We start from the raw sequence: 12,198 nt of genomic DNA on the forward strand, positions 1-12,198 counted from the left end.
CTACCATATTTAATTACTCAAAAGCATCTTAAAGAATTAAAACAATGAAGTCATCTATCTTTACTGAAAATAATCTTTCCTTCAAGATAAGTCTTCTGTTTTCCATGTACCTGCTTGTGTTTTTAGTCTAATGTCTACCTTGGAAGAGGAGAGGGCATTTAATGTGTCACAGTAATTATTTCATTTTACCCCCCCGGGACTAGCAATACATCCCACATTACAGACCAACCAGCTCTTTTGAGCAAGGTGTTCCTTTCAAGGTTTATTTCAAGCAACTGCCTTACAAGAAATATGCATATTAACAGCTGCTGATCCAAAGAGCAGATGTATCCACTCAGGTTAATATGTAATCAGCAATCCATTAAAGGTGCAAGCAAAACCTTACTCACCTTAACTATCTCCTGGGTTACTGTTACATGCTGAGGAGAGTCAATGACTCGTTTCAAGGGCTCTGGAATTTCCTCCAGTTATGTGTGTTTGCAGTACCACTACTTCCTAGAAACTTCAGTCTCAGCTACAGCAGAACCTGCCTTGGGAGTTGCTCTTAATCTAAGCTTGCTTGAGCTTATCAGACCTTGTCACTGGGAATTCTTGTAGCAAGATAGCAAGACCTGCACTAAAAATAAGAGAAAAGCGTGAGCTAAATCTGCAGTGAGATCATGCTCTGGGTTCCTAAAGACATATAATTAATATGCAAGATTGAGCCACGTTTGTATCTGTACAGCAGACAGAACAAGAGAAAAACGTTCTAAAAACAAAAACAAATAAACAAAAAAAACAAACAACAACATGTTAATTTAAATATTTTGGAACCATGGTAGGGAAGAGGGAGGCATAAGTATGAAAGCACACAGTAGCGGTTACATAGACCTTATTTTTGGGGGTGACCATCACCATAAGCGTAGTATTGGTTAAAGCCCTGTATAAATGTTTGAGTTAACTTTCTAGCTAGCCACCAACAGAATTTGTGATTCTCCTGCTAGCCCCCAGGTTGTTTTTAAACGTAGAAACAACTACGAAACAGACATGCATGCTTTTCAGGCAGTTCGTACTTGTTTTATTACCATTTTTGTAACTGTTAGTATTTTCATATCTGGACATCTTAAAAAGAATTTTAGATTTACAACTTCAAAAGACACTTACAGAATCATATGTCTTTATGACAACTACTCTACTGCACTGTATACAACTTCGTTGCCCACTTTGTGTCCCCATCTATATAGCTCAAAACAAGTGAAAATGAGATTTATGTTCACATTCAAGCTGCAGGAAAACTCAGTTTATGGAAAATGATTAAGTGACAACTTGCAATTCAACTATTTCAGGAATCAAGAAGAGCATACACGGAACTATACATTTTATCATTTTATTAGGAATAATTCCAAGTGGGTTATGAATAAACTAATCCATTGAGTTTGATGAATTTTCCAAAATTTCTTTATGAAGATATGTTCACCAACAAACAGTAAAACTTCAGCAGAACTATTATACACTGGGCGAAAATAGTCAGGCTGATACCAAAAAGCAACATGCAACATAAAAAAAGATACAATATAAAGGAAGACAATCTGCTGAATATTAAAAACAACCTCAACATGAGCTCTTCGCAACCAGCACAGAACTATTCTACCCATCGAATCCAATTCACACAAAGGCAAGTTGGGCTAATAGAACCCAAAGATTAATAAAAATGTTCCTCAGTGCAGTAGATTTGAATAGTGTTTTAGAGCATTTTCTTGGCGGGAACAAGCAATATTAGGAATTCTTCTTGGCAAGGGATAGAAATAAATACATACAGAATGCTACATTTTTAAATCAGCAGACTGTCTGAGGAATGAAACAGGGCATCAGTAAACTAAAAGTAGCAGGGAGAAAAAAATTAAAACATTAATTTATCAGGGCTCAAAAAGTATTCAAAACAGATCTCAAAGATGTCACAATAACTATATTCAGGCATTTAGACTAACAAGGGGAATAAAATCAGAAGATACACTTTGTCCAAGTTAAGGAGATTTTTACCCAAGCATATTGCTACCTTTGCAACATGTAGCTCGGTAAACAATAATTGGCAACAAAATAAGTTGAAACGCTTTAATATCCTGCCCAAATATCAGTTCCAGATACTGTAATAACCAAGATGCAAACTAATTTTGTTGTAACAAGCCTAGACCACTTATATCAAACATGTCCCTGGTGAAAGAGTCATCCAGTTTGAGTTAGCGTTTTGAGAGTTCATTTGACAGCCAGTCAAGTCCCTCATACAGACCAGTTCCTTGCGTAGCACAGGTAGCTTGGACGTACCACTGTTAACACAGAACACAGACAAAAAAAAGTAAACTTAGTTTGAATTTTGCTAGTATTTAAATTATCACTGTGGGTGACACTCAGATCAACGCTCAAACGTTCTTTAAACATAGTTTTGTACCACAGAATCAATACTGAGCAGAGGGTATTTTCTAAAGTTTTGAAAAATATATACATGATAGGTAGGGTTTAGACATCCAAAAGCTCTGCATTGGCCTAACAAAAACCAGAACACTATTTAGTTCATCAAGAAGAAAAGAATTCAGAATTTGCATTTGTTTTCTATGCAGGAAGATAGCTTCTTCGTTTTCCAAGACAGCTCTCCAAGAAATGGGTGTGGAATTATCTAATTTAATGGACCTCTAAGACATCTTAAATTATCATCTTGGTGTGTCAACAAAGAGACTGAGTATTACCTAAAGATAGACGGTTTATGTGAAGCAACCATACATCTCTAAGGCTTGTGCAGATGGAATCTAATGACTCAGCAGCTACTTAATTTCCTCCCATCTCTGGAGAGGTAAGAACGCAGAATGCATTTTCTCCCCTAGAACAGCTAGTACTGAGACAACAGGCAAGCCCACCACACTCTTTGTCAAACATTGACAGCTAGAGTTCAGTAACAGCCTGGAGTATTTCTATTTTTCCAGAAAGAGCTAAGAGATGAAACACCTGCAACAGCTGTACAAATTGGATTATACTTCTAAATCACGTATTTTGAAGGAAAACCTTAAGCACTGTCCACAGACAACACATCTTTCTACAAAAAGAGGTAGAAACTTCCCTTTCCTTTAAAGAAATTATTTTTATGATATACAATAAGGGAAGCCAGAATTAGCAACCAGGCAAGTTCAGCACTTACAGTTCTGCTACGCAGGGACTGAAGACCTAGTTTATCTGTCATTTCACTGATTGCCATGGCATTTGGCAGATCTTGTTTGTTTGCAAACAGAAGCAGCACTGCATCTCGCAGCTCATCCTCTTGAAGCTAATAGGAAAAAAAATGGCCATGTTATTGAATTATCTCTGTTAAGTATGTCAACGAGCACTAAAGAAATCTAAATACTGTTTAAAGCATAAGTTTTTTTAATTCTTGCTCCTGAAGTCGCTAGCAAGGCCATAGCGAAATTTATCTGGTACCAACATAAATTCCACATGTAAGGAAGTATTCTTTCATTAGGCATTTAAATTTATTAGGACATTGGTGCTGAGAGCTTCATGGCAATCTGTTTTTACTAAAATTGTTCTTCCATCTGCTGCATTTCTCTTAATGTTCTAGCAAATGAAAGAAAGGTTTTGACACATCAGTAGTTCTTGAGCTAAAGCACTCTACGGAGTTGTAACTACAGCTCAATGCACTACTTAAACTAGCACTAACCGGTACATACATTATGCACTCTACAAACTCCCTCAACTTGAAAAAAAAAAAAAATAATAAAAATAATCTGTTCAGGAATCTGATACATAAAAAAATAGAAGGTATCAACATTTACCATTTTCTGCAGCTCTTCCGCTGCCTCCTGGATTCTCTCTCTGTCATTGCTATCCACCACAAAAATGAGGCCCTGCAAGAAAGTTAAGCAGTTTTGAAAAACCACTGTAAAATGCAAACATGCAATATCATTTTAAAAATTGAAGAACTCTTATGGAAGCAAATTTAACAAAAAAAAAAAAAAAAACTGTTCAAGGAATGCAAGATACCTGTCTGAACAGCTACATAATTAGTAGCAACTGCACAATTAAACTACATCTTTTAAATAAATTTAAAAAAAAAAAAAAAAAAAAACAGAAATGTCAGTTTATATGCTAGATTGGGAACTGTTAATTTGAAAAACAAACAAGACAAAAAAAAAAAAAAAAAGTAAGGTTTCATAAGCTAACATATTACTGAATACTGACAGATTCTAAAGGGCTTCATCCTTGCCAGGCTATGTTCATGACTTAAGACCTGAAGCCTTCAGGGTAACAACCCAGCTTCCACTAGAATAAAATCTGGGTATCCTCACAACTTTAGGAAGATAGTGAGAAACCCTTCTGACAGGAAGGAACAGAAGACAACTTCCCATATTTATGCTACAGAACACAGAGTATATAGGGTACAAAACAATGAGTCTTTACAAAACAAGTAATTAACTACTGTTGTCTTAAAACTCTTACCTGTGTATTTTGGAAATAATGCCTCCAAAGAGGTCTAATTTTATCTTGACCACCAACATCCCAGACCGTGAAACAGATGTTTTTGTATTCTACTGTTTCCACATTAAAACCTGAAATAAAAGAGTCAAGTAGTTAGAAACAGTTAATGCTATTGTTAAAATGGTAATTCTAATCATGTTAAAGACAGCAACTTCAAGTGTTACTTCCAGCAATTAAATTCTGATGAGCCATTTTATTTTTTGGGAAATCAAAAAGAAAAGTGACTGAAAGAAAAAATAAAATCATTTACACCCAAGTACACCACCTTTAGTTGAGAGTCTTTCAGCCACAACCTGCTGGAGGCTCACGGTGTTTGGGCTAAGTACTGATACCTCATTGATTCCCATACTCCTGAGCACTTGCTGCTGGCCACTGTCAAGAGCAGGATTCCAGTCTGGATGCATGTTTGGTGGGATACAGTTGGACGGTTACTCTGCCATGGCATTACCAGATCTTACAAATTATTCTGAGAAGCTCACATGTGTCTTAATTCCTACATTAACAGCAAGGTCAGCAAATTCCTACCCTCAGAAGCCCACTTCCAGAGCAGAAATACAGAGTAATGAGAATGAAGACAAGAATTGGTTAAAGACATCAGAATTGGTTATCTTACCAATAGTGGGGATTGTGGTGACAATTTCTCCTAGCTTCAGCTTATAAAGGATGGTTGTCTTACCAGCAGCATCCAAACCAACTACAAGAAACAGAAAATTTGGCTTAGTTCACAATAAGAACTACAACCTCTCCATTTCAAAGGTTGGCCATTTTAAATGCAGAGTATTAGCTTTTTTTTTTTTTTCCGCCCCAAGAGGATACAACTGTTTAAATACTCTAAGTCACTGTTGATATAGTACTGTATGCTTTGCCCCACCTTCTCTACCCAGCACCGAGACAGAGCACAGGCAGCAAAGAAAACAAGCTCAATAACACATTTTCAACCACAACCTACAGACGCAGAAGCTTCTAGTCATCTTCGTTCATGTTTGTGCTACTTACGTTTTCTCATTCTCTTTGAAAGTTTCTTCTCTGTAAGTCAAGATGGTCTTAAGTGCCTGGAAACATTCTACAAGCAGAATGTCACTTCTAACTGATCACACAACTACTACTCTCTCTCATTGAAGCCCCTTGTTCCTTCACCAAAATATGCCTCTTGCAGTACCAAAACCACAAGCATGTTAGGTATAACCTGCCCTCCCTCCACATAGACCATAAGGGCTGTAACTCTTTCCATGACATCACTTCTACTCATTGAGACCCCCAAGGATGCTTTCTTCAGGAGACTCTCTCCACTTTTGATCCTTATAGAAGGCCTCCTGCACTGGAATTTGCTCTTTTGCTGTTACAACTAAAATTAAGCTTGCAGTTTTAAAAGGCAAGTTCTAGGGTAAAAATGTGATCCTTAAAAAAAAGGAAACTGGAGCCTTGAAGCTGTTTTTCTGAGAAGCATCACTGACATTGTAGGCACACACTGTAGTTTCCTAAAGTTGTTTGTGCAACTGCTTAGTGTTAGACATTTCAGAGCTTGCAAGAGCAACTCAAAATACAGTTATTTATGTTATAATCCAATGCTGAGCACAAACACCTAAATAAAAAGTAGGTTCTAAGCACTCAGCAAGCAATAGCTTGAATAAGATGTCTATTTGTGCAATTTAAAATTTTTGCCCAAGCAAAAATAAAACCTACATAGAAGAATTGAATAATACTTAGAGCAGAAACCTACTGTCATCCTTTGTTGATAACACTGCTAAGTGTTCTCCACTAATTTCCTACTTGGTGACTGCCATACATAAGCTTTGAGTGCTCAATGACTTGACTACTAATAATACAACCATTTCCTTGGCATTGCAATAACATGGGATTGAAAATACCCTACTTATTCAGAACGAAACCCAGCTCTTAAAAAGCTGCCTCCTTCTCAAGACAGAAACGGCTGTTACAGGAAACTATTTATAAAACCTAAGCGTTCTATATTTCAATACCACAAACAAGATCATACATGTGAATGCAGTTTCTTTAGTATTGTTATTGTGTAAAAAAGCATTGTTCTAAGTATTAATATAATGGAGTAAAAGGGGGAAAAAACTACCATCAAGAAAAAGCTCTTTGAGAAGGAATAGATTCCCCAAATGCTCAAATTAAAACTTAAAAACCTTAGAGTCTTACTTAAAGTTACTGTCTAAGCATTGGTCTAGAACCAAACGCACAAGAACAAAAAACAGAGTGCAGTTTCACAGGAACAAGTCATGAAACTTGTAAGCATTAGCATTTTCCCCGTATCACTGAAGTGCCAGGTAGCCTTAAAAAACCCTTTAAGCAAACTCTGAAACCCTTGTACACTCCATCTAAACTGAAAAACAATCCTTTAATAGCACAATGCTTGAAACCCAATATTATTACATAGGTCATCCTCAAGCAAATGTTTCTAGGATGCCTGGATATTTACAAGAAAGCATATTGTGTACATGCATTGTATATAAAAGTTTTCCAATAAGTGAACTTGAAGTGAACCACCAAATTAAAGATACACATGCTCACGAACTCTCCCCAGTCAACAACAACAAAGAAAACAGAAATTAGTCAAGAATTTTAAGTTGTCTGACCTCCAGAAACAATTGTCCCAGCTACCCACCCTGCTCTTCCTCCAGAACCTCCTGCTGCCTTGATGGCATTGGCAGGCCACGTTAGCTCTGCGAGCACAAAGCCCAGAGCCTTTGCTTAAGCCCACTCTTATCCACAATTTTCATTAAGCCGTTGGACTTTGCACAGAGGCAAGCTGAGTTATGGACAGATGTTTTCTTCTTCTGACTCCACTGTTGAGACAGCAGCTTTTAACAGAGGGAAAGGGTTTCTGCAAATCGTCATGACCCCACTCGCAGAAACTGCCACTTCAAGTCAAATTAGAAACCTGAAGTTTAAATTATCAATAGCTACCAGCAGCATAGCCTCTGTTCATACTTTTTATTCCAGTTTGCTGATTTTCCCCTTTTAGAACAGAAGTAGTCAGAATACCACAGAATCACAGAATTTCTAGGTTGGAAGAGACCTCAAGGTCATCGAGTCCAACCTCCAACCTAACGCTAACAGCCCTCCACTAAACCATATCCCTAAGCTCTACATCTAAACGTCTTTTGAAGACTTCTAGGGATGGTGACTCCACCACTTCCCTGGGCAGCCTGTTCCAGTGCCTCACAACCCTTTCAGTGAAGAAGTTCTTCCTAACATCTAACCTAAAACTCCCCTGGCTCAACTTAAGCCCATTCCCCCTCGTCCTGTCACCAGGCACATGGGAGAACAGGCCAACCCCCACCTCGCTACCAAGTCACTTTTAATTTTTAGTTTAATTTTTAGAGCCACTAGGAAGCTTTTAGGAGTCCAGCAGTTTACACTACTTGCTAGATCATGTGTTTACCAAGAATAAACACATTTATGTTTACTCTGTAACACTAAATGTAAATCTAGGAGTTACTTCCGTATCATAAAGCTTAGGTGTTGATCTTGATAGTAACCTCAATTTAAGTCTTAAATCCTCAAATAATATAAATTTCCAACTCTAGATGTCCACTCTGCTCCCACTGTGACTATCCATTGCCAAGAGGACAAGGTATAAGCGTAAGAATCTCGATGTAGGGTATTACAGCCAACACTTACAGCACAAAGCACAGAGGTTACAATTCAAGTACAAATGGGAAGCTCCAACTTGCACTTGAAACAATTTAAGTCAAACATCCTCTTCCTCTAGCTAGAGAAAAAACACCTACAGCACTTCCAGCTGCTGTTAAAACAAGGGTAGTTCTAGGTCCTTTACTTCTCTTCAGGATGTTTTATTTATAGTCTGTCCATCACGCTTCTACATCTCCAGCATGCAGTTTGCTTGTCCCTGGGAACAGCAACCCCAACACCACATCACACCCCCTCCAACAATACCCAGCTTCCTACTTTGATCGGAGAGGGGGTGAGAGGAGCTTCCACTGGATTTAACTAATTAAAGAAGTCTACCATGTGACAAACAACAGCTTAAAGATAAACAAAATTACTGTAGCCCAATTCATTAGAGATGGCTACTCCTTCACTTCTTTTAGCTCGATACCAGTTCTCTTAACACTTGTCTTTATTTATCCTTCACATACTAGTCCTCTTTCAGGCTTAGTTTCAAGTGGTAACTCTTTGGAGGCCCCAAAGGGGCAATTCTCAACACTGCTTCAAGAAAACACATGCATGAAGAAAGCCAACAGCATGCAAGTGCACAGTAGCTTAAAGAAAATAATAAAAAAAACCTGCTAAATAGTTGTGTTCTGCACGATAATGTTCCCCAAAGAATCTGGCCTTTTTTTAAAATGAATGTAACAATTACCTTTGTATTTGAAGCTTCTGAGTAGCTATTATCTTGGTTACCATTCACACAACTATACCAGAAGATAGCAGGCTGAATTATGGCACTGAAAGGCACGCAACACGTACTGTTCCTTTGTAAGCATAAGAAGTACGAGTGAAGTTTTAGAGACACGTCCACGTAGGATCAGGACTGAGTTTCTCTGCTGTAATGCCCTGGTTGCCTTGTCTAACGGTAAGTCATTTGATCCTTCCCTTTTGTTATTTCTTTTCTCTTCTCTTACGTCACTTCCATTTATAAAGTAGATCCAGGAATTATTTTACATTCCTTTCTTCAGAAACAAGTTAGTATTTCTGAAATGCACCTTATTATTCAAAGGCACCTGAAAAGAAAGCTCCATAATGACATACCAGCCACCTTTCACTACAAATGTAGCTTGAGACTATAAAAGATGACGTGCTGTTTGCTGTTGGCAATGAAAGTTCCAGGTGCCCTCAAAACACCCGATGATATGTACTCAAATTCTGCATAACTCAGTAACATCAAGTCTGTTTTACAAGCTAGATTAATTCTACTTAACTTGAATTTCAGAGAAACACAAGAAAGCTGTGAAAAGGAAGTATGAATTATAAATGAGTCATCTGTTCACTACCAACTCACTCCTATAATATTTCCCCCCTAAATATTTCTTCATGAACATCTTACCCCATTCAGTTACTTCATCAGTATGCCACATGCAAAAAAAAAATTAACTGCCTAACCTTACGAGCTCATTTTCAAAGCATAAATCTAAAGTTACCACCTCTGAGGAAAAGTTTAATTCAGTCTCAGTGTTCAGACATCTCTCCTCAAAGTGGCAACATACAATGCACAATGCTACATTGAGCTTCTTTGACACTTTACAGGTGAATTATGCAGTTCACAGTACATATTCTGCTTCCAAACACCCAGTTTAGGACCTACGCTACACCCTCGTCATGATATAGGAAACATTTTTTCCTCTCATACTACCTAACAAGCATGGAGCATTCTCCTGCTCTCACCCTGCCCTACATTTGAATAGGGTAAAAGCACTGAAATCATGGTCAGAAGAAACTGATGCAGCAACTAGCAGAAAGCACAACTCCCTAACCCATATCTAACCTCATTTGAGCTAATTACCGATGAAGAAACTAAAGCCCTGGCAAGTTCTTTTGATTTGTCTGGTGTTGCGTGCCTGTTTTCATTATTTTGCAGAATGCAAAAGAGCTACAAGCATCATTGACACCATCTCATGTTACAGTCGAGCTCATTTGAAGATTTCGCATCACTCATTTAGAGTCATATGAAGAGTCCGACTGCTAGGCAGACAGTCAAATCACTTCCTTGAAACTAACAGATGTCCTGTGTTGTCTCAAAAGACAGAAATTACTCAGGTTATTTTGAAATGGATGAGAGTCTCTCATTTCAAGCACAGAATTTACAATAAAAATTACTGCGCGTGTAACGAAGAACTTTGTCATCACAAAATGTATGCAGAGCATGAAAAATTATCATTTAAAAAAGGTGCATTTAGTGTCTGCAGTGCAGCATTAAGGCTGAGCCAGCGTGCCAAGAAGTTTCATAGTCAGGCCCCAGCCCTATTGCTGGCTACATCGACGTAAGCAATTCATAAAATTTCTTAGGACGAGCTACTCCAGACAACTACGAGTCAAGTTCCACTTGCTTTGGTAAAAGAATGTGAGAAAAAAAAAAAAGGGGGGGTTAAGATCCGGTTGTGCATAAAGCTCGGCAGGGTGGAGGAAGGAAGGGAAGAGTTGGAGCGGAGGAGGAAATGGTGAAGGCAGGCAGGCAGTGTGCGCTCGCTTTGACCTTTTGAACTGCAACCTTACAGTGGGAATCTTCAACAGCCCCTGGCTTCGGCTGCTGCACGACGAACCATAACCCAGCCCCAAATAAATAATTACGGCCAGGCAGTAAAACTCATTAAGCATTAAAAAAGCCAACCTACGGGGTTTTACGGTCTCGTGCGCGGAGCGGGGAGGAAGCCCAGAGCGCAGATGCTCTGCCAGGGCCTCTCCTTTCGCAAAGCAGCGGCGCCGAGCCCTCAGCTGCAGGAACATCGGCCATGGCGGGGCGAGGGGCGAACCCTAGGACCCCCCCCAGCCCTGAGGGGCGAGCCTCGGGGCTCAAACAACTGCCAGGGGGGCGGCAGGAGAGGGCGAGGACGGGTGAGGAGAACAAGGGTGAGGAGAACAAGGATGAGGAGGAGGATGAGGAGGATGAGGAGGATGAGGAGGAGGAAGGGCGGCCCCCCCGCCACCCCCATCCTCACCCTTCGCTCCCCAACGACCCTGAGGGGAGCGGGAGGGAGGCCGTGAGGGGAGGCTGAGGAGGCCGGCGGGCAGGACGCGAGGCCCGGCGGGCCCTTACCCATGAGGATGCGCATCTGCTTCTTGCCGAAGAGGCGGGAGAAGAGCGAGGAGATGGTGAGGCCCATGGCGGCGGCGGTGGTGGTGGTGGTGGGTGAGGGAGGGGAGCGCGGCCCGGCTCCGGGGACGGCTGGCGGCGGGCGGGCGGCGCCGATTTATATGGGGCGGGCGGCGGCGGCTGCTCGGTGCCCGGAGCCTCGTCGCTCCCTCGCTCGCTCTGTGCCACGTCACGCTCGCCACGACCGCCCCGGCTCCAACGCGGACAAAATCACGTCACGCTCGCCACATCCCCGCCCGCCGCCCTGCCCGAACGCCCAACGGCGGCGGGGACTACGTTTCCCAGCAGGCGCCGCGCCCGCTCCGCGCTTCGCTCCCCTCTCAGCGCCGCCGCTGGTGCGTGCCGGGGGGTGTAGGCGAAGGGCTTCGCTCCCGCCTCGCCGCTGCTTCCGGCTGCCCGCGGAGCGCGGCATGCTGGGAAATGTAGTCCGCGGGGCGCGTAGAGGCCCAGGCCTGGCATTGTGCGTGGCCACAGCTCGCCCCCCGGCCCCTGGGGCTCGCCCACGGGGCGCCTCCAGCGTCGCTGGCGCAGCCAGCAGGGCCAAAGGAGTGTGGAGAGCATGAGAGGGTGGTTTTGGGGGGTAAAACAGCCCCAGAGAGACCCCAAAGATGTCCTAGTAACAAACAGAACACACAGTAAAAAAAATAAACTAAAAAAAAGTCAAAACGAAACAAAACACCCCAAAGCCCCAGCCCCAGGAGCACTGATCACAGCAGGACTGCTCCTGACGTTGTTTCTCTAACTGGAGCCAGAAGGCGCAGAGGGAATGTAAACAAGGTGATGCTGGCACCAAGGTGTGCGTGTGCGGCTACCCCAGCAGGAAGCAGGCAGCGCACAGACACGGGAATGAAAACTGAAAGAAGCCACGTTTTAGTAGCAACATGTTCCTTTTTGGGAGG

The 12,198-nt window shown here is 41.4% G+C and overlaps 1 protein-coding gene across 1 annotated transcript; it reads right to left on the minus strand.

Moving 5' to 3' along the window:
- Positions 1–1,031: 1,031 nt before the first annotated feature.
- On the minus strand, positions 1,032–11,526 carry ARF4 (ARF GTPase 4). Its single transcript, XM_084292795.1, has 6 exons — positions 11,243–11,526; positions 5,114–5,194; positions 4,462–4,571; positions 3,798–3,869; positions 3,167–3,292; positions 1,032–2,303 (listed from the first exon to the last, which is right to left on the minus strand). Exons 1-6 carry the CDS (start codon positions 11,307–11,309, stop codon positions 2,217–2,219), a joined length of 543 nt encoding a protein of 180 aa, XP_084148921.1. The 5' UTR covers positions 11,310–11,526; the 3' UTR covers positions 1,032–2,216.
- Positions 11,527–12,198: the final 672 nt, after the last annotated feature.

Source organism: Netta rufina, assembly GCF_964035555.1.
Source record: "Netta rufina genome assembly, chromosome: 10".
NCBI classification, from domain to species: domain Eukaryota; kingdom Metazoa; phylum Chordata; class Aves; order Anseriformes; family Anatidae; genus Netta; species Netta rufina.